The 22,149-nt window shown below is 55.5% G+C and overlaps 1 protein-coding gene across 2 annotated transcripts in view; it reads left to right on the forward strand.

Moving 5' to 3' along the window:
• Positions 1-22,149, forward strand: part of NOL4L (nucleolar protein 4 like) — a 119,112-nt gene that overhangs the window by 78,601 nt on the left and 18,362 nt on the right. Inside the window, exons 1-2 of one of the 2 annotated variants that reach the window (XM_054573441.1) lie at positions 6,434-6,519; positions 15,033-15,174. In XM_054573441.1, the coding sequence (XP_054429416.1) occupies positions 15,066-15,174 (109 nt within the window). In that variant the 5' untranslated portion in view covers positions 6,434-6,519; positions 15,033-15,065. Of the gene's footprint in view, positions 1-6,433; positions 6,520-15,032; positions 15,175-22,149 lie in introns of those variants that run through there. The other variant, XM_054573439.1, reaches the window with a different exon arrangement.

Raw genomic sequence — 22,149 nt, forward strand, 5'->3', positions numbered from 1 at the left:
AGCCCCTGAGAGCTCACTTCCAGTTGGGGAAGTGAGGTGTAACACAGGAAACAGGAAGTAACACAGTGCATTAAGCGACAGAAGACTGAGAGCCAGCTTGGTGGCCTGTGAGACTGACATTGCGAGTTCAGGGGGCCTACGTTTGGCAGGGTTGGAGGGTGTCTCTGCCAACTAACTACCCAAAGCATCTTTCCCCCTAGTGAATGCCTATGCATTCTTCAACACCCAGCTTAAGTGTCACGTCTTCGGTGGAGCCCTCCAGCATCCACTATGTCCTTCTCACATGCTGGACACTTCCTTCCTAGTAGGTCCCACAAACTGAATATACATCCTATGACCAGAAACTGTGCGATCATTTGTTTAATCTCTTTCCTGCTGGCCTGCAGACTCCAAGTGGGCAGACCTGTGTCTGTATTTTACGTTGCTTCAGTCATACCTACAGTGCCTGGCATGTGGTAGTGGGTTTATACATATATGTGGAAAGAAAACGTGCCTGAAAGCATGCATGATCAAAGGCATGGAGAGGGTCACACATGGGTGACTGAGGGGCAGAGGATGGTGAGTCTGTCTGGAGCACAGTTCACAGTTTGGAACAGAAGGATATATAGCCAGCAGAGCTGCGGAAGGCCTCGAACACCAGGCCAGAGAACTATACCTTGATTCTGCCAGCAGCTGGGAGCTGTTGAAGGTTTTGGAGTAGGAGAGTGACAAGAACAGAGATTAATCAATGACATTTTAAAGCAACACATTTCTGAAAAGATTGATGAAACTAATTTGACCTTTATGGCAGCTGTTAGGAAAGTGTATTTCAACAAGTCAGATTCTTTTAGTTATATTCATCAGGAGAAATTACTAGAAAGAGAAAGAATGAGGAAACAGTATTGGACAGTGTCCTCTAGACTTCAGAAAAGTGTCAAACTGACTAGGAGGTTGCAGCCACCTGTGCAAAAATCAGCGAATAAATGGATAAGCTGAGCCGTATGAGCTACAACCCACCCCGCAGATCAAGTATTTTGAATTCGGCACATGTGAAACCGTTGGTGCTTCTATCCAGGCTCCTCTTTCTGCCTGAACACCTGTCCCACTTGCCATCTGTCACATGCCTCCTACCTTCTCTAGGTTCAGAGTAGATGTCACCTCCTCCAGGAGCCTCCCGCTTCCCCAGCCCCTCAGGTGGGAAGTGCCTCTCTACTGTGGCATGGGTTTATTTGTCTTTATTATGCTGGGGTAGGGAGAGTTCATGGGGGTAAATATTAAAATATATTCTAAAACTATACTATTGGGACAGGAATAGATCAATAGAATAGAATAGACAATTCCAAAAATAATGGGAAATTAATGTACTATAAAGATGGCATTTCCAATCAGTGGATAAAGATGAGTTATTTAAAAGATGGTATTGGGACAACTTGGATAGCCATTAAAAAAAATAAGCTAGATCCTCACCTCACTACTTATAAGGAGATAAATTACAGATGGAATAAAGATTTAACTGTAATGAAGCTATAAATGCTCTAGAAGAAAATATGGGTGAATTACTTTTATAATCTTAAAGTGGAAAAAAAACTCTTTGTTTTTACCCGAAGCCCTAAAGCCCTACAGGAAAAAAAATTAATGGGATGATATAAAATTCCCATATGAAAAAAAAAATCCCTTCATAAACAAAATTAAAAGACCACAAAAGGAAAACATATTTGTAAAATATATGACAAAATATTAATTTCATTTCCAAAGACTTCTCACAAAAATGTTTAAAAAAGGACCACCAACCCAAGTACCCAAGCAGAGAAACAAAGAATATAAACAGGTTGTTAGAATGAAAGGAAGAGAGGGGGAGGGAGGAAGGGAGGAAAGGAGGGAGGGAGGGAGACAAGTGACCAATAAACATGATACACATAAACATATACTCATATTCCCAAATGAAGAGGGGCAAAGGAAAGTAAGAGATACCATTTTCACCTTTCAGGTTGGCAAAGGTAAAAGAGATTGATAATACTAATCACTGACAAGCATGTAGTGAAATGAGAACTGCTAGATATTGCTGGTGGCCGAGCAAACCGATACAGCACTCGTGGAGAGGGTTATGACCGTCAGAGTGAAAATTTAGAATCCTGGTGATGATAAAAGTTCCCATTTACCAAGCACTCCTTCTGGGGAAAAGATCAAGCTGTACTTTATGACCTAACTTCAGAAGTCATACACCCTTATTCTCATATCATCCCATTGGTTTCACAGCCCTATTCATTGTGACAGGGTCTAGGGTGTGACACCAGGAAGTGAGGATCATTGGGGGCCATCTTGGAGGCTGGCTACAACAGTTATTAATTTCAAAGGGGACACTTTGGTGTCAAATACTACACTAAACACACTACCTTATTATCCACTTTGTAGATAAGGAAATGGAGGCTTACAGAGGTTTAGGTCACTTGCCTAGTATCAGAGCCAGAATTTGAACTGATCCCATTTGGCTAGACTCTCTTTTAGACTCTTGGCTAGACATCCTTACTGAGCTCCCTACTGCCACTCTTGCTTCTTTATACACTCATCTCCTCTGATCTAAAAATGTAATTCATATTGCACCATTTCCTCACTCTTAGAATAAAATCCACACACCTCACCGTGGTGTACAAGGCTCTCCCTGCTTGGCCCTATGTGCATCCTCACCCTCATCTCCCCTCCCAGCCCCCGCCCCCCCTTCCCCACTGCCATTGGTCGCTTTCCTGTTCCTCAAACGTGCCAAGTCCTATCCCACCTCAGAGCCTTTGTACTAGCTGTTTTCTCTGCCAGAAAGACTGTACCCCAGGTCTTCACCCAGCTGTCAACTTCTGCTATCCCCGGGTCAGGGCGCGTGTTGGCCTTCCCTGACCACTCAGCTCGGAGCTCACACTTGTCTCCTCCCTCAACCTGTCTCCACTTTATCCCTCCCCATCCTCTGCCTCTCCCTCATGCTGTCTCCACCTCAATCCTTATGTCCAAGATCCAGCCAAGATTCAACTTGGCATTTATTTGCTATTTCACTTTAGTCTCATGATTTAGAACAGTCACATTAATGACAGTGGATCTTTTGACGAGTTCAGGACAGATCCAGGTTGTGATCAGATCTAGGTGAAGCATTTTGGGGGAGAACATAACATAAGTGATGCTGTACCCTCTTACTGCATTCCTTCAGGAGGTGAGCACATTGTGTCAGGTGGCCCCACTTTGCAGAATTTGATCACTTGGTTGGGGCATGTCTGGCAGATCTCTCCATCGTGCAGGTACATGTTCTCTTCTCTCATTAATAAGTAATTTGTAGGGATAAATAGGTTTTTTAATGCTTTGAGATGCTTAAACAGCATCTGCTCTGGTCACACTAAGATCCTTTTATTCCCAATAATAACCCCCTGATTCCCATGGCTAGGTCCCGACTTGTGGAGCGGGCCCGTTTCCTGAGGAAGCTACCAGGAGGGGCTGCTGCTTAAGAAGCACCATAGAGCAAATGCCCCACCAACGGTTCACTTACAGAAGCACCCACTGTTTGCAGAGCCTGGAGGAGACATGAAGGCAGTGCTGCCCCGTTAAGCAGACGGGAACAGCCTTCTCTATCATGATCCCCCACCAGACTGGGACACATCATTGGGAGAATTAGTGGTCACGAAACTAGGTCATGCCTTTCCTTGTTAGGACCTGTGCTGTGGCCACTTTAAGGATGGAGGGAGTTGTCTAGAGGCACAAGGACGCTGAAAGCGACCTACACAAGGTTACTCAAGGAGGGGCAGCTCCTGCAGGAGATTTCTGCAGGCTTCAGCTCACATAAAGCTTGCCTAATTCCCAGTGCGCTAAACAGCCAGGTTATTCCAGGGCTCCCAGCTGCTTTTGTGGGTAGAGCGGGGCTGGGACTGTTTCATCTCAAGGATGGTAGATGAGTTCACATTTCATGCTTAGAGAAACTCATGGCTCTGCCCTCTTGGGCAGTACTATCTCTCTTTTATTAGTCAGAGAAGAACTGGGTTATCTGGGTTCAATTCCACCTTTGAACTTCAGTTGGATTTGGCATTATATTTCAAGCCCAGATGTCCACCACTGCTGTGAAATAGTGATTCAGGCCAGGAGAAGTCAAAGGTCTCTGGAAATGTGGTGGGAGGAGATGGGAAATCCTGGGCCTGAATTACCTCGTTTTGTCATTATCTCAGAGTGAGGAAGGACAGTTCGAGTGTTTGAAACGCCCACATTTCCCTGGATGAACTGAAGAGTTGTGGCCACTAATTCGAAAAATCATTATTGGGCACCAACATGTGTGGACTTTCAGGTAATGAAGCCTCCAAATGGTCTCCCGCCACAGAGGATGCAAAGTAAAGACCTAAGAGAGAAAACTGGGAAGAGTGAGTTGGTTTGAAAACGCATTTGATTTCAGGGACACAAGGTGTTAATGAGTAACATGTGAGTTGTATATTGTCACGAAAATCTTCAGCATGTGCGCAGGGAAGTCTGTGTGCCTTAATTCGATGTGTTGTCATCTTCTCATTTTTCTAATGGGTGAATATACTGAGCTCTGAACCTGCGCTGTTGTACTTCTAACTGTCACCTGTAGAGGGAGCCTTGTTTACCTCGGATTGTTCACAATGCAAAGCTTTCAGTGGAAGAAAGAAAAAGGCTTTTTACAAAAAAAAAAAAAAAAAGTTGGAAGGTTAAAGGCAGTTTCAGAATTGCAGACAATTGCAGTAGCTGTCTCGCTTTCTCTTCTTTGTTGGTTGCACTGTGAATGAGTTGTAGCGTAAAGTCAGTAGAAATTGCCCTTCTTCTTTGGATGCGACCAGAGGAGCACGGAGGTGGGATCGTTATTGGGTTTTGTTTTGGTGTTTGGCCATTTCCTCACAGAATTCCACGAGAGCAGCTCCCCATCCCTGTTAAAGCAGAAGAGTTTTCTTAAGACCGATCTGATGGAAAGGGGGGGTCAACTTGGGGAGAGGGGCATCTGCCCTTGACCCATCTTCCCTGTCGGCTTCCCTGTTTCTTCCCCGTTTCGGGAAGAGCGCGTTATGTTTTAGGCTGACTTTGAGGTTAGCTCGGAGATCCAGGGCTCCCCACCCTCACCCCGCGACGCCCCACGCCGCCTTCTCTGGCACCCCAGGCTGATGGGGGGGTGTCTGCGCGCAGGACGGCCTCTCTGGTCCCCGTGGGTCATCCCCCGCCTGCGAGACTGTCTCAGCGCGCGGTGCGCGCCCAGGTCTGGGATAGAGCTGCATTCTTGATATGATCCTGTTACTTTACAACTGTCGCTAGCGCTCAGTCAGGAGCCGGCACGGTGTGGTCGAGAGGAGCACAATGACCGGTGGGAGGGAGCCGGGAGCGAGCCGGTAGCAAGCTCTCGGGATCGCTGAAATGTTTGGGTGGGACAGGTGAGCCCAGCCTGGACTATTAGGCGCCCGCCTGGAGAAGGAGGGGCGCAGGGGTGGGTGTAAAATAAGTGGTGGGAAAGAGACAAAGGAAGAGTGAAGAGGCGAGGTGGTGAGGAATAGAGGGAGGGGGAGGGGAGTGGGCAGCGAGCCGAGGAGCCCGAGCTTGAACTTGATCAAGAAAAGGGGGCCCCGTGGTGGGATGGGGGGCCCGGCAGAGAGCCAGCCACGTGCCTGGCTTATGCAGACCTGGGTCTCGCTCCCACAGCCCAGGGGCCCAGCCCCCGACCCAGCAGCCCCGCCCAGCGAGGACCCGCGTCCCTGGGGAGCCGGGAGCCGCGCGGGGGCCGAAGGCTGCCCGAAGGCCCCGGGGCGCCGAGAGTTCCTCAAGGTGCCTGAGTCACTTTCTTTGGGCCAAGTCTCTCCCCTCTCTTGGCCTGAACGCGGAGAGCCGGCTGTGTGCCCCCCAACCCCCACCCGGGACTCGAAGACGGCGGCCTCCGGGAGCAAGGGGAGGGTACAGACCCCATCGCCTTCTTTCCCGGGCTCAGCCCGCGGCTAGGATCTTCCTCGACGCGCTTCCCCCTTAAGAGCGCTCTCCCCAAGAAGCTCACGGCGGTGCGTCCAGGGCGCCCTCATCACCCCCCCCTACCTGGCCCAGCACCCCCTTCCCCCTCCTTCCCCCGCCCGGCTCCCCCTCCTTTCTCCTCTCTCCGGGTGCCTCCTTTCCTCTCCCCCTCCCCCCGTGCCCACTCCTCCGTCTCGCCCGCCCTCCACCTCCTCTTCCTGCTGCTCCTCCCACTCCCCTAGCGTGCGCCCTCCCGGCGCTCCCCTCCTCCGGCCCCCGCCCCGTGCCGGGTCCCGCCCCCCTCCCCCGCCTCCCCGTGCCCGGTGTCCCCCTCCCCCTTCCTCCCTCTCGGCCGCGGCGCCGCCGCTGCCGCCGCCGCTCGCCTGGGCCCTCCTCCTGGCCACCCCCGCCCCCGGGCCGGGCAGTGACGCGCCGCGGCGGTGCCAGCCCCTCTCCCCGGGCGGCCGCGGCGGCAGCAGCAGCAGCAGCAGCAGCAGCTGGAGCTGTGGGGCTGTCACCGCCGCTCACTCGCGGAGCCCGACCGCCCGTCTCCGCCGCGCCTCGCCTCCCGCCCAGGTACGGAGTCCGGCCCAGATCCCCCGGATCGGGCAGTTTCTGGGCCCCTGGCCGCCGCCCCCCTCCTCCCACCGCTGCCGCCGGCCGTTGGGCTGCGGTTAGGGGGGCGGGGGGCTGGGGGGGTTCCGGGGAGGGGGACGCGGGGGAGCTTCCTGCGCCAAGGCTGAGGAGGGGGGCGTAGGGAAGCGGCTGCGCCCTGGGCGGAGTGGGCTGGGGCGGGGGGCGGGGGAGTGTGACCGAGTGGTGGGGGCTGTGAAGGCTGCACTCTGGGGGCTGTGCGGTGCTCGAGAGGTGTGCCCAGCCCGGAGTGCCGGGGGTCGCCGGCGCACTCCACTCCCGGGCCGCGCGCGCCGCGGGTCCTGGGGGCGGTGATTGTGTGCGCCGCGCCGCGGTATTGTGCGGCGGCCACACCGTTTGCAGCGAGCTGGGCACCGCGTCCCGGGGAGGAAGGCGTTCTCGGCGGTGGGGTGGGGGCCAGGCTCGAGTTGCCGCTGCCGCGGCCGCGAGAAGGGAAGTGGACTGTGTTTAGGGATGTGAGGACGGGAAGCGTTGAGTGGCAGGGAGGGGCTGCCTGCCTGGGCGCGGGGAGTTAGGACTAGGTTTGCAGAGTTGAGCCCACTTCGGCAGGCCCACGTCCCTGCTCGGAACGAGCGGACCCGGCGTCTCTCTCAGGTGTACCGTAGGAGGGGCAGCCGGGGGCGCCGGCGGCGCTTGAGGAAGGGGCAGTTCCTTGAGGAAGGGGCACAGGGGGCGGGAGCAGCTGTCCGGAGTGCGGGCGCGCGCCCCGGTTAAGTTAGATTTACGCCGCCGCTCGTCGCTCTTCACCTAGTCCTCAGGGCCCGACACTTGGTCGTGGGGCGGGTTGGGGAGTGCCACTGGCATTTTTATTACAGCTGCTGGGGTTCAGAAGTGACCTCCCCCCACCCCCGGTACTCCCACCTGGAGCTGCGTTTGCCCGAGTCCGGTCGCCCCTACCGGGCGGCGCTTCCTAAGGGAAGTTCTCATTAAGCCTCGCTAATTAGCATTATTCCTGGAGAAAGGTTAAGGTTAGACCGTCCTTTTCCTTCTCGGGAGGCCCACCCCCTCCTCCCCATTCCCTTCTCCCTCCTTCCTCCCCAAGAACACAAAAGCACAAAAAGAAAGTGTGAAGAGGCGCAGATCAATGGAGAAGCCACAAACCCATTAATTCAAATGGAATCTTTTTACCCCCTCTAAAACATTGATTTTTCTTTCTGTCTGCTCTGAGGGGAGATTAATAACCTCCTGATTTCACCTGAAATGGTGTTTGGACTCTGTGATTTCCTCCTCTTTCTGAGAAGGATTGTGGCTTGAAATAGATTCTCCCTTGAGATAAAGCCCTACTTATCCCAGAATCAGCTGGAAACCCCAGCCTGGGCCCAACCAGGTGGGGCTTGTGACAGGGAGAGTTGGGGGGTGCTCTCACAACTCTGGGAGAGTCATCTGCAGATGGGGCCCCTGCTTCTGGCTTGTGGGTTGGTGTGGGGGAAAGGCCTCTTTATGGCCCAGGCCTCAGTGGTAGTTTAACCCCCAGGTAGTAAATTACCCCTTCATTGGAAAACCATTAGGCCTAAATGTGTCCTTGAATAATATCAAACTCCTGCCTAATCCCAGCTCAAGCTGGTCTTGTTTTATAGAGTAGGGTTTTAAGGCGGCACCTCCTCCCACACCCGCTTTGTCAAGGCGGGGTGATGCCCTGCTCAGCACCTTCCTGCTTCTGAAGCTGGGAGCAGGGCGCCCCAGGGCCTTTCCCCCAGCTGAGAAAACTGACTTTGGGGAACTTACCCAGCCTGGGCCGCCCCGGGGCCATGTGGAGCTGGACTGCTCAGGAGTTACTCAAGAACTTTTTTGTCTTGTCTGGGCCCTTTTCTTGGAAAGAAACTCCTGCAGGGCATTGTGTCAGAGTGGTTCCTCTCCAGCCCTCCTTTTGGCTGGAAGAACCCTGTCTGCTAAAGCCCATCTCTCCAGCCTCCTTTTAAAGAGACCCCTGTTCATGGCAGGGCCTGGGGTATCAATGAGGCCCTCGTGGTGAGGAGTGCTGGGAAAACAGCCAGTTGCCTTTGCTTGGGAAACAAAAGCCTGTTTTACACTCGATACACTACTAGGAAGGTGTTGAAAATCCTCCCTCCCAGCATCCAGCGTCCATGACAGCAAGGACAACAGAGCATTCCGGTGTATATGTGAACATGTTTCTGGCAGACCCTGTGTGTTTGAGAGAGAGACAGAGAATACCTAAAATGTGGTAGGTGATTGGCTATGTCTCAGCCCTCCCCACTTCACATTTCCCAGAAGAGCTGTGCTTGTAAGCAGAGGAGCTATGTTAGCAGGAAGGAGTAGAATTGTGCAGGGTGTGTCCCTGGGAGGCTGGCCTCCTACCCTGGTGGCCAGATGGGCTTGGGATGTAGCGTGAAGCAGCAGCCTTGGGACCCCACAGCTGCCAGGAGCAGTGGGTGACTCAGACCACCCTAAGATTTCACTTGTGCAGTCCCTTCACAACAGGGATTTGAACCCTGGTTAATTTAGATCCTGAAAGGGGGGCAGGTGGGGTTCGTCTTCCACTAATAAGCCATCTAATGAACTGAAATGGTTAAGTTGGGGTCACGTGTGGTTCAGTACCTTTTTGGCATGCTCAAAAGGCTGTGTGTGTAATGCTTGCTGACATGAAGACAAGGGGAGAAATTGCCTCGGACTAAAGAATTTCCAGGGCCTGGAAGGGCCTGCAGGTGTTCCAGAAGGAGGTGCTCACTTTCCACATCGTGGTGCCTATGTGCTGGGATAGAGCTGGTGATGGAGCAGCTGCCCAGCCGGGTGGTCTTTCTGCAGGAGCTTCAGCCTCTCATCAAACAGACCTAGAGACTGGACAGGGAGGGGTCTGTTTCCTGCCCAGCCCAGAAACACCCCCTGCCCTTCCCTATCCCCAACCCCTCCTCCGAAATACATACCCAAGGCTCCTGGTCAGGGCTTGTGGCTTAAAATTGCATAAAATTCTCAGCAAATCCTCCTCCTTTTCTTTCTCAAAGCAAGTGGTAGAGATAGAGTTACAGCTCTGGGGAAAGGCCTGGAAAATGTTGTGTGAGGCACGCCCCAGGATCCCTGTCCTGGAGGATGCAAATGGCTCAACTTCAGAGGCACCAGGAACCCAGATCCCGAGAAATTGACCCCAGTTGTAAAATAATCAGGTTACTGATAGCAGCTGCCCATAGTTACATGCCATGGATACAGGCGCGCTTCCACCATTTCCCCTCCGGGCTCCCATTTTCTCCTCCTCCTGGGCTGGGCAGTGGTTGGTGCTCATTTGCTTGCAGAGGAGGAAGGACCTCAGAACCTGGGTGGAGAGAAACTGAACCTGCCCATGAATTTTGGACTGCAGATAAGAGCAGGGCAGGCTCCTCTCCCTCTGCCCAGATTGGGGTGTGTCCCAGAGGCTGGCTGGGTGCTGCCTGTCTGCCCGCTTCCATTCTTGAGTTCCCTTTTCAAAGGGGCAGTTGGCTCTATCACTTGGTGAACCACCAAAATGGCGCAGGCCCCTTGATGCCGAATAAATGATGGCCTTTACTGACGTGTGGGCAAAGCTTGCACACTTTGGGGTGTCCGAGGGCAGAGGTGAGCGGAGTCAGGGCAGCTAGCCAGCCAGTCACATAGGGTCTGGAGAGAGGGGGCACGGAAGTGATGGATTGTACATACATTTTATTTTTCTTTTTTAAAAAGTATTTATTTTTAGAGAGAAGGGAAGGGAAAAAGAGAAGGAGAGAAACATCAATGTGTGAGAGAGAAACAGTTGCCTCTCACATGCCCCCAACTGGGGACCTGGCCCGCAACCCAGGCATGTGCCCTGAGTAGGAATCGAACCCACGACCTTTTGGTTTGCAGGCCAGCACTCAATCCACTGAGCCATGTAAACACATTTGCTAATGAAAGTTTCATTGAAGTTTGTTTATAGAAAGAGAGAAATTAGTAGACCGAATTCCCTTGAAATTCCAGGAGGGGAAAGCAAGAAGTACCTGACATATGACTTGTGACCTCTGGGCAAGCCTAGGGAGCCCCCTAGGCCTGTGCACTGGCCTGGGGCCCTGCCACTTGGGAACCTGCGCTCTCCGCCTCCCACAGGTCCCTCTGGACTTGGGTGTAGTTTGCCCCTCTGCACAGCTGTTGATGGGCTCTGAACTGTGTGTGCTGGTAATTGCCTGTGTAATTAGCCTGCTCCTGGAGCCTTGGCTCAGTGTAAGTGGGTGAAGTTACAGTCTCCCCTCTGCAGCTGGGGGTTCTGCTCTAGCAGGTGAATTGCAAACGGGTCTTGGAAAGTCTTCTACCTTAGTCAGCCTTGAAAGTGAAGGTGCGGGAACTAAGTTTGGTTGGAACATACCCTTAATGGACTTGATTGCCCACTTAAAAAACAAATTGCTATAGCAGTAGGGTCAAGATCTTAGAACAACTGCTTACAGAATGGGACTCACGTGGCAAAACCTTGGGGGCCATGAAAAAACTTGCTGGGGAGGGCGAGATTGTAGATGACTGTGAGGAGGGTTACACAGCACCTTCTCTCTCTGTGCTTCTTTCCCTGGATAGCAAGGTCCTGGAGGAAAGGAACCCTGCCTTCACCGTCTGTGTCCCCAGCACAACAGCAGCACGTAGTATATATTCGAAAAATGGGTGTCGACTCTGAAGAGCGAATGAGCCTGTGGGTGAGAGTGTGTAAATATAGCTCTGTCTCCCGTGCGTTCACTCCATTTGGGTCTCATCTTGACACACTGTTAAGGAATCTGGTTCTCTCGACTGAAGGGAAGAAGTGTGGTGAGGCAGCCGCTTGGTGTGGTGGCGCTGTGATGTGGCCTGTAGGCAGGCTGCCTGGCTTCGGGTCCCAGCCCTGCCACTAGCTGTGGGGCACTTGGGCAGCCAGGGCAGGTGCCAGATCCGGAGGTAGGCCTGGCACGGGCGCCTGCCTTTGGGAGGGGGGCTGTTGCGCGGAAATCTCATAGGACGCTTGCCCCGAAACTCCTTGTGTGTGGACACTGGCTGCCCTTCGCTATTAGGTGATTGCAGTGTTGATGTAAAATTTAGCCCACCTCTTCTCGATCTGAGCTGTGGGAGCATGGGGTGGGGGGGTGCGGTGGGGGCGTGGAGGGGATCGCTTTGGTGCACAGTTAACTGATCTGAGCCCGAGAACGCCTAGGCTCTGCTGGGGGAAGGAGACCCTGCAAGGTGTCTTGCTGCCTCTGGCCGGCCCACCCACACGCCGGGGTCTAGGTGTCATGGTCTTCACTCAAGAACTGCGTGCAGTGGGACCAAGTCTTTAGTTGTCAGACTAATGCCACATTGTCATTAAACACCAGTATCATGCCAGGCAGTTCAACCAATTTAATGAGTCTCCCTGGCTTTGTGAGGGGGAGGTTCCAGGAACATACAGCCTAGTTGCCTCTCTTGAAAGGACTTTTCTGGAGACGTACTATAGCTGAGGGGCATGTGCCATTGCCGATGGTACAGGCAGACAGATTATGCGAGAAGAGGAACAATGGAGACGGAGCTGGAGTTGATGGAGAGGTGGGGTGCGTTTGGAATGTGGGTCGTGGAGCAGCACCGTAGTGTGGGCATTCCAGGTGAGAGGGACTGCTGAGCCTCAGAGGCCTGGAGGCAGGAAGGAGTGTGTGTCTGGGCCTTCAGGATGGTATGCATTTGGCACTGCCCCTTGTTAGCTCATGACCTTGGGCGACTGCCTTAACCCTTTGGAGCCTCAGTTTTCTCATCTGCAGAATGGGGCTGGTAACTGTACCTACCTGGAAGCCTGTGGTAAGGGTGAAATAAAATGATCCGAGGGGACTGCTTGGCAAGTGACAAATCTTGGCCTCTATTGTTACTGTTTTAAATTTGGCTGCGTGCGGCTAGTGTGTGGGAGTGCCTTCAGTGCTGCACCTAGAGGTTCTGACTTTTTCCTGCTCCTTGGTGACAACCCTGTGTGTTCAGTGGAACTCTCTACAAGCCAAGCCCTTCTCCGAGCTGGAGTCAGCCCTGCCCAAGGTTATGTGCGCCTTGGGAGGGGATGCTCCTCCGTGGCTACTCCTCAAGCCCACCAGCGTGTGCTGGGGCCTGGAACGCTCCCCATGTAGACCGCCACACAGCCACCACCCTCACTGCCTGCAGGCCTCCGTGCCACGTTCCTTGACCATTGAGGGACTCCTTGGCCACCCAGGCAAACAGCGCTGCAGGTCCCTCTTCCCTCTTATTAGGCTTTATTTTGCTGTGCACCCCTCATCACTGCCAACAAATGTGCTTTTCCTGCTGACTGTCCATCTCCCGCACTGGGCAGTGAGCACCAGGAGGGGCAGGGCTGGTCTTGTCCACAGCTGAACTTCACAGCCCCTGGCAAGGGGCTTGGTGCGAGTGGGTATCCAGTAAATACTGTTGAATGAACGGATGGAGGTGGTGCTTCCAGATGTTAACAGGATACTCAGTCTTTAAAAAAATTCTGAATGTTTCAACAATACCCAGAGCCAGGAGAGGGCTTTCCTACTTTAGCCATGACTTCAGGTCATACCCTGACCACAGTGTCCCTTGGGCAGCCAGGAAGGAACAAGGGGCCTAAGCAGGGATGCCCTGGTCCTGATCCCCAGAGCCTGGATGGGCTCTACGTCTGAGGGTCCCTCTCCCCAACTAAACAGCCTACCCTCCCTTCTCATCTCGGGTTTTATCCAAGTAGCGTAGGGGAAAGTTTTGTTGTCCCCCTTTGTGGGGTGTGTGTGTGTGTGTGTGTGTGTGTGTGTGTGTGTGTAAGATTATTTATTTATTTGCTTTTAGAGAAAGGGAGAGAAATGTCGAAGGTGGGTTGCCTGTCTTATGCGCCCTGGCGACCCCTGACCCTTCCATTTGCTGAATGATGCCCAACCAACTGAACTGTACCAGCCAGGGCCAGAGACAGCTTTTTGAGAGAGAGAGAGAGAGCGAGAGAGTGAGAGAGAGAGAGAGAGAGAGAGAGAGACCATCCCCAGGTGTGAGAACACTGTCTGAGCGAATATGAGTGAGTGTTTTCATCCAAGGAAAAGTGTAGGCGGATGTGCTTGTGGATGAGGAGCAGGGCAGCCTGTGGTGGGGAGGCAGAGTACACGCATGTGTGGGGAGGGGGGACGGAGAGAGCACGTGGTCTCTGTCCCCTGAGGCTCTGAGTGTGCTGTGTGGGGACCCCTGAGGTGGGTAGAGCTGGTGCCCAGCTCACGTCCTCTGGATTCAGCGACAGAGGGTATACACTCATGCTGCACAGAAGCTGTAAATTCCAGGAAACTCCCTGCCAGCCCTGCATAGTGGGGGTGGGAGTGGAGGCTAAACCATGCTGGTTCCCTAGCACTTGGAGAGCAGATGTGTCTGCCTCAGGGACAGCAGCAGAAGAAAGTTCAAACTAAAGTGTGTTTGCTCACTATAAAAGAGATGTTTGTGAGGAGGCCCTGGGAGGGGGGGCTTTGGTGGAGGAGGGGGGTGCTGTGCCAGAAGTCCTTACTGGGGGCCCACAGAGGCCATTGTATGTTGCTAGAGGGGGCAGGGGAGGGGGCAAAGCCAGAGGACTGGGGTGTGGGAGCTGCTGGGTCATGGTTCTCGCCTTTTACAGCCAGCTCCCAAACACAGTTGCTTGCTGCTCCTGAAAGAGGCTGGGCCAGAAGGAGGTGGGGTCCTTTCCCACTGGAAGGCTGGATTGAAGGGGCCCCGCCCTGGGGGTTCCCGGATGACTGGCCAAGGGCTCACTGAAGCCAGTGAGGGAGAGGAGGCAGGCGTGGTCCTCTCCAGCAGGCCCTTCGGCTGTTTGGAAGGCCCTGCTGGCCCCCCAGGCCCTTGAGCCGAACCCCCTTTGCGGTCTGATCTGAACCCTCGCCTGCCCCACCCCCTTCCTTCTCTACACTTCTGGGGCTGGCCTTTTCAGCCCTGGAAGCTGCCCAAGAGCATATCTTTGAAGCACAGCAAAGGTTAGGAAGAAGGAAGACAGAAATGTCCTCTGGGCTGGGGGAGTGGGAGAAAGGAATTCCATGCATGCATGGAGTCAGGGCGGCAGGCCTGGTGGGGCGATTGGCTTGGCCGAGGAGGTGCCCGGCATGTCCTGCTACCCCCTTCTGGCTGCCCGGCCCTGCGCACAGTGAGCCCTCTTCCCCAGGCTGTGGGTAGGGAGCAGGGAGCCATGGCCCTTGTTTACTGTGCTTGTTTCAACCTTGGCTCACAAGGGTAAGAGCCAGGCTCTGCCATCCGCCCCTACAGGATGCGAGACCTCGTAATTGTCTTCAATTACAGAGTGCCGGCCCTCAGCCCTGGCTTCCGACAGGAACCAGAGCCCGAGCCACTTCCATGGGGGGTAGGGGAGCAGCCCAGCCCCCTCTGCAAGGTTTGGGGGCTCCTGTGGTCTCCGGGGCACGTTCAAATGTCCACAGGCTAAAGACCTCACCCATCAAGCCAACGGGGGCGGGGGGGCGGCGCTGCTGAGAGCCCGTCCCTGCTGAACACCTGCCCTCTTTGTCCCCGATCAGGATGAAACCTCTGTGAGCAGTGAAGATTTTGATATGAACGACTCCACATGGATGTCAGCTGACCCACACCTGGCCTCCAGCCTGAGTCCCAGCCAGGACGAGAGGATGCGGAGCCCGCAGAACCTCCACAGCCAAGAGGATGGTGAGTGTCCCTTGGTGGCTGCGGGCGCAGAGGCTGTGCAGGGCAACAGGGGCCTGGGCATCTGGGGTGGGGAAAGCTGGGCCAGGGCCGTGGGGGGTGGCCCAGGCTTATGGCTGCCCCCCACTCAGTGCTCTCAGAATCTCCGTGCGCCCCGCTTGCCAGCCCCCGGGTCCAGGGAGACCAAGTCATTGCTCCCAAGGATGAGTGAATGGCGTGCTCAGGGACTGGCAGCCTGATAGGCATCACGCCGGTTTGTTTGCCCCGATGCTCACTGGCTGACGTGATACGGGTTTTGAAGTTTTCACGAATCGGGTCTGGGAAGGTTAACACTGTGCCTGATCTGGAACAGTTCAGCTGTCCGGCAATGAAAACAAGAGCTAAGCTTCTGCAGTTCTAGTGGACGACTGTTGGGACAGGGTCCCTGCCTGTCACCGGGGGATGAAGCAGGCAGTGCACTTGTCCGTGTGTGCCCCCAGCCCCTTGGGATGAGATATGGCCCAGGGTGAGGAGCTGTCGGACTCGCCCCAGCCCCGGCCCCACCGCCTACCAGGGCCTGCCAGGCAGCCTCCTCTGGGCTCCCTGAGAGCAGAGGCTTCCTTTCTGGGGTGAGAGAGTTGAGGTCAGAAGTTACGCCCCAGAAGTCTACTGCAGAGCTCTCTTGTGGAGGTCCTGGGGTGCTGGGCCCCGGGGCTCCCATGCCTGCCTCAGTGAGGTGCGGCTGTTGGCCTCGGGTGGCTCCTGTGGCCAGAGTGTCCTGGCCAGGCTCTGTTTCCAGGGAGGAGGTGACTGGGAGTAGGGGATGAGCCACACCAAGCCTCAGAGAACTGGGGTGTAGAGCTGGCAATTAGGAGAGGTCGAAGGTCGGGGCCTGGAATGTGAGAGGGAGGTGCAGGGTTAAAAAGGGGTGTAATGTTAACTCTGTGAAACGGGTTAGCCTTAAAGAGTAAATAAGGGGTAGGAGCCTTGCAGTTTGGGTCAAAGTTCATCTCCATGGCAGAACCGCGCACCTCTGACTGCCCTCTCGAGCCTGAATCCGGCTTTGTCTGGGAGGAGCCCCAGCCTGGAGACAGCTGGGGCGGCTGGGCCAGGGGCTGGGGATCCCGGAGTGTGGTTCTTCGAGGGTAGGGTGCAAGGCTACTGGGAAAGAAAAGGCTTTTGTGCCTTGCTGCCTCATGAGGTCAGCAGGACCCCCTGGTGCTTGGAGCCTCCCAGACCAATACTGCCTTTCAGCCTTCCCTCCAGGTGGGGACCTGGCATGGAGGCAGCCATGTGCCCTGGGGGCTCTGGGGCTGGGACGTGCCCAACAGCTGACCTCCCTCCTCATCTGAGCTGATTGAGAGCCACACCCAAAGGCTATATACCAAGGGCCCCTACAGCAAAGCCCAGCCAAGAGTGTCAATTATACCTTCCCAAGAAGGATCCAGAACTTTTTTTTTTAAACTCAGAGTAGTAGGATTGAATGGGGGCCATATTCCCCCAGCTCATTCTCAAAAAATCTTGTGGTATTGTTCCTCACAAGCACCCTTGGGGGTCTGACCTCTGCTAGAGACACTTCCCAGCGAGATTTGGTGATTTGGGGGGGCCTCCGGGATCAGGTAGCGGAAGAGAGTGTTTCCGCGGGGGTCACAGGGCTTCCTCAGCATCATTGGCCCATTGCCTGGAGGTTGGCCGATCATGAAGATGAAGCTGAGAGAAGCAAAGAGACCGGTGGGGTCAGCATGTCCTGCAGCTGGTCCCACAGGAGCCTTGTAGGGGCGCCCAGCCTGGATGCAGTTGTGAATATTGCCCCCGCCTCGCCCCTGCCACTCAGGTCCCTCCTGGCTCTGGGGGCTGGGGCTGGGGCAGGCTGGCCCGCTGACAGGACAGGGGTGTTTATCAGGGCGGGCAGCCAGAGCTGGAGACAGGGAGGATGGTGTTGACCATGATACCATCAATTTAATTATTTAATCAGAGGCTGTGTCTGGAGGCTGTGGGCTGACGTGCTGGCCAGAGGCCAACCTAGACCCACTGTAGGGGGTCGCAGGCCTTGAGAACACCCAGCCTGCTGGCCTGGTCTCTGCTGCCCCTTCTGGTTCCCAGATCTCTTGGTGACTGCCATGTCTGACCAGAGCAGTGGCTTCCCAAAAGGCTTTGGCTGGGCACAGGCCCAGCCTGCAGTCCTCGTCCAGCCCTCCAGCCCCCACAGTGGCAGGCAGCCAGCTTCCTTCTCTGAAGGTACTTGCAGTGCAGACATAGGCTGAGATCCTGCTCCCATCAGCGAGTCAGTGGGAGACCGTGAGGGGCTGCTGGGTGTTCTCGTGTCCCTTCTGGTTAACGAAGGAGGACTAGGCGGGGGCAGCCGAAGCAGGAGCTCTAGTTGGCTCTGCACCCTGCACCCAGCCACGGCCCTCCACGGTCTCCACCCTCTGCTCATGTGCCTTCATCCAGAAGCTTCCCCAGCCCCACAGACCCCCGGGGATGGCCTAGTGTGTGGTCTCTGACCCGTGGTCCTCCATGGAAGTGGCAGGTTGGAAAGATGATGTCTGAGATCCCGGCTGTGAGCTCTGTGAGATGTGGACCATGTCGATACTGCTCTCTGCTCTGTCCCAGTGACTCTCGTGCATGCCTGGCACGTTAAGTGGGGCCCGCTGAATATTTGTGGCTTAGATGAATAGAGGAACAACAACTATTTAACGAGACCTACCCGTGAGCACACCATGCAGAAGGGGTATGGGTCTGCCCCTTGTTAGGGACAAGTTGGGTTTTTTGTTCCTGGGGAGAGCCCACATCTGAGCATCTGAGTATTTTCTCTTAGCTAGAAAGTGTGGGTGTTCTCATGGCTGTGCTGCTGGCCAGTGATGTGGCCCCGAAGCAATTCAAGAAGCCAGGCAGTTTGCGCAGTCACATCTGTTGCGGGGGGCGGGGGTGTTGGGGCCACTGCTGCCCTCCTCCTCCTCGTCCTTTTTCAAGTTTTAACAAAGGCACATGAGGGCCGGGCCTTGGCAGGGCAGGTCCCAGGGCTGACTAGGAAGGAGTGAGCAACAGGCCAGCTTCCCCCCACCCACACAGCCCCCGCGGGTCTCCGAGGTGTGCCGGCCAGTGGGAGTGCGCTCGCAGTGGGACAAGCCTGTTCCCCTGCCCCCAGGCCCGCCGCTGCCTGCCAGGCTCCCCTGCACAGGCTCTGAGAGAGTCCACTCCCAGCTCCCTGAAACCACAGCAGTCTGGCTGGGGAGCACCTCTTGGCTAGGCACGTCCTCACTGGGGGCTGTAGCTGCCATGAGTGAGCACGTCACCCTTGTTTCCTGTCACGAGAGGTGACAGGATCAGGGGGCAGATTTGGGCAATCTGGCCAGAGTCCGGAGGTACTGAGGCTGCCCTCTTCATCTTTGGCAGGTGTCAAACCCAGGTATGAGGTTCTAGGGACCAGATCTCAGTAAATGGTGGTTCCTGTATTCCCCAAAAATGGGTGGGGAAGCCTGGGGACCAGAGGTGGCTCCGCACACACACTCAGAGCGCAGCCTTTTCAGGGGCACACAGTGCTCCGCTCCTGTGCTGTCTATTCACAGCCACGTCCCCTCCAGACCTACCACTAAGCTGGCTGAGACTTTGGGCTTCTCAGTCCAGACAGCACGCTGTTCTCATCACAGGTGCCTGGAAAAACACCCTGGCCCAGGGACTGCCTTTTGCGGGTGGAGAGAGGATGCCTGGGGGAAGTCAACTCTGGATACTTTCTCCGCAGACACAGTGGTCTGGTGCTGCCTTGGGACTGAACAGCCTGTCAGTCTGTAACGATGCCATCAGTGGATTATCTGATACCCGTATCTTCTCCAGATATCATGGCACCGTGAGAGCCAGGATCCTAGTGCCGAGCACAGGGCCTGGCCCAGGGCAGGCAGGTCGAAGCGTCTGTTGAATGAATGAGTGAATGAAGAAGTGAACGAGGGCAGGCACGCAGGCAGGCGAGCCAGTGGCCTCTGGGCCGTCAGGTACGGGGCGAGGCCAGGGCCCCCGACAACAGCAGGCAGCGCCAGGCCAGGGCCCGTTCCTTCCATTTCCCCTTGATGTGCTTCACCAGGCCTCTTGCTCTGCCCCTTCCTGAACGGAAAATGTGAGGCCTGGCCTCCAGAAGGGACGCTTGGGGGTGGGGAGCGGACATTACTCACCTCTCGGGCAGACAGGAAACCAGCACCAGGGAGAGCCGAGGGTCCTGCTTCCTTTTTCCTGCAGGGTCATCAGGAGTTGCTGGGCTGTGTGGCGCCTTGGGACATTTCGGGGCCTCTTTTTTAGTCTCTCAGATGAGACCCTCCTCCAGCTTCGAGCCTGTGAGATCCGCTGGGCCTCGGAGCTTCCCTCTCCCTGGGGACGAAGGCACTGAGGGCCCTGGTTCAGGCCTTCGGTTCTTTCAGGGCTCTTCACCAGTGGCGTCCTGTGAAGAGGGAGTGCGTCTCTGCTGATGCAGAGTCGGTAAGCCTGTCCTTGCCTTCAGGGAGCCGGAAGTTTCAAAAGGGACAGACACACAGCCATGGTGTCCCTGCTGGGCTCTCAGCTTTCTGAAGGTGAAGGCGTATCTCCGCAGGAGTGTATCTTATTTTTCCCCTTATTTCAAAAGTGTTACATTCATTATGGAAAATTCAGAAACAATAGAGGAGGAAAAAAAATAAAAAATACCAGTGTTTGGGGCATATTTTTATTTTCTTTTTTTAAAAGATTTTATTTTTAGAGAGAGAAGGGAGGGAAAAAGAGAGGGAAAGAAACGTCAATCAGTTTCCTCTCCTGCACCCCCCAACTGGGGACTGAACCCACAACCTAGGCATGTGCCCTGAGTAGGAATCAAACTGGTGGCCTTTCGCTTAGCAGAGTGACACCCAGCCAACTGAGCCATACCAGTCAGGGTCAGGCATATCTTTTTTGATCTTCTCTGTGCAAATAATCAATCTCGTTTTCTTACAAATGGGGGGAGGGAATTGGGAAGTGTTGCAGCCACCTTTTTTTCCCCCACTTAATGTTGTTTGCCTCTGTCACGGAAGTGGTGTTTTTAAAAGGTGTTCCAGTGACTTGAGGGCCCCTTTCTGAGCCCACTGTGTGCTTGGTCTCAAGCTGGTAACAGGATGATGTGAGCTCAGGGCTCTGACTATTCCTCTCCTGCAGAAAAGAAAGCAACTTGTCCAGACCACAGGGGTCTCTGTGACTCCAAAGCCAGTGTTTGGGCCACTCATGGGAAAGGACATTTAAGTCCCTCTTTTGTGACATTAAAAATAGTGCCCCAGGGAGCATCCTCAGGGCTAAGGTGCCCAAGAAACGGGGGCTGCTGCTGAGTGAACAGGGTCAGAGACGGGGCCGGCGAAAGCCCCGTGGGGCAGTCCGCATTGGGCGTGCTGCGGAAGGCCGGCGGAGCGGGCCTGAGGCGGGCCAGGGGAGCTCGGACAGCACGTTGGGAACAGGCTAGGAAGGGAGGAAGATGCTGAATGCCAGCGTTGGGGGTCTCCTGGGTTCCGTGTCTCCAGAAGCTTCCTGTGACCCCCAGCTCCATCCAGGAGGATGGGGCTAGGAGGCCACAGTGAGTCCGTCTGGCAAGGGTCGGGCCTGCGAGGATTCTGGGAAGATGGAAAGAGGTGGGCGTCACCTCTGTGGGCCCGGGGTCTGGACTGCTCCCTGCAGGCCGTCCCCGCACTCTGCTGTGGGCCTCCCAAGCGGGCTCCGGCCTGCCCTGCTCCCTGCACTGGGCTTTTAAGCAAGTTGTTCGCCCTCTGATCCCTAGTTTGGCCTGGGCGACCATGACCATCAATCCTCGTATGTCCTCAGGAGCTCTTTCTGAGAAGTCCAAGGCTCCCTGCCTCCTGGCTCTTGCTGCTCCCGGGTGGGGCCCTCCACTGCCCAGAAATGCAAAGTGGGTGGCAGGGCGGTCGCCTGAGGGCAGGAGTGTGACTTACTCCCTGAGGCTGCCTCTCCTTTCCTCACGGGCAGGGCCCCTGCCCTCCCCTGCACCTGTGGTCTGCGGGGAAGCGCGCAGGCCCGGCCACGCTGCCCAGCTCCTGCCTCTCCTCCCTCCCACTGCGTGGCCGGGGCAAATCACCTCGCTTCACTTGAAGGCGGGTGAAGACTGGATGGTGTGAGGACAGGGCTCAGCTCACACCTGGTGCAGGGGAAGGCTCGGTGAACAGTCATGGGATCATTTCCTCTGAGGTGGCCAGGCTGGTGGCCCGAGGCTGGGGTCCCTGGCCACAGGCTGTGAGGGGCTATAGGTAGATCATGGGCCTCCCTTGAAAGACCAAGGAGTCCTCCTCCTTGCTTGTCCCACTCGGGGCCAGTCCCCTTTCCTCATCCGCTCAGGCCTCTCTCTGTGCCCTCTGCCCATGGAGCCCTGTGGGGCTCTGACCACAGCTTTCTTCTCAACACGCATCCCAGTGCCCTGGGCCGCCACTCTCAGGCCCCCGGAGACTTGCTCCTTTGCAAAGGGACCTGGGCTTGGAGGGCCTGGACACCAGTGTGCCTTCGTTTCTCCTGAGTTCCTGCTCCACTCCCCATGTGCACGTGCCAGAGCCTGCTGGGGGACCCTGAGTCCCCCCAGACCCTGCTCTGTGATCTGCAAACTCAGGCCGGCCCGAAGCTCCTGTGCTGACAGGCAGCTTGCTCATTCTGCCGCCCATTGAGAAGGCATTCGGGAAGTCCCTGTGCTGGGTACCAAGGATGTCACAGAAACGTTCTTGGCCAATGGTGGAAGCTGTGCAAGGGGACAGGCAGGGGACCATATTGCTAGTGTGGAAGGGGCGGGTGGGAGCTGGAGCCAGGCCACATGGACTCAGAGACAGTCACTGGTGCTACCCCTGAGCCTTGCCACTTCTTGTGTTCTCTACAGAAGTGCCCACCCTCCCACGTGCTCACTTCCGGGGCGAGAGCAACTGTCTCCCCACCAGGGGCCGTAGGGTTCCATGGCCTATGTAGCCAGCTCCCCATGGATCCAACACTTGTGGTCGGGCATCCACCTCGGTCATTGTC

Source organism: Pteronotus mesoamericanus, unplaced genomic scaffold (genome assembly GCF_021234165.1).
Source record: "Pteronotus mesoamericanus isolate MK-2021 breed Mesoamerican mustached bat unplaced genomic scaffold, CSHL_Meso_final contig_25, whole genome shotgun sequence".
In the NCBI taxonomy this organism is placed as follows: Eukaryota; Metazoa; Chordata; class Mammalia; order Chiroptera; family Mormoopidae; genus Pteronotus; species Pteronotus mesoamericanus.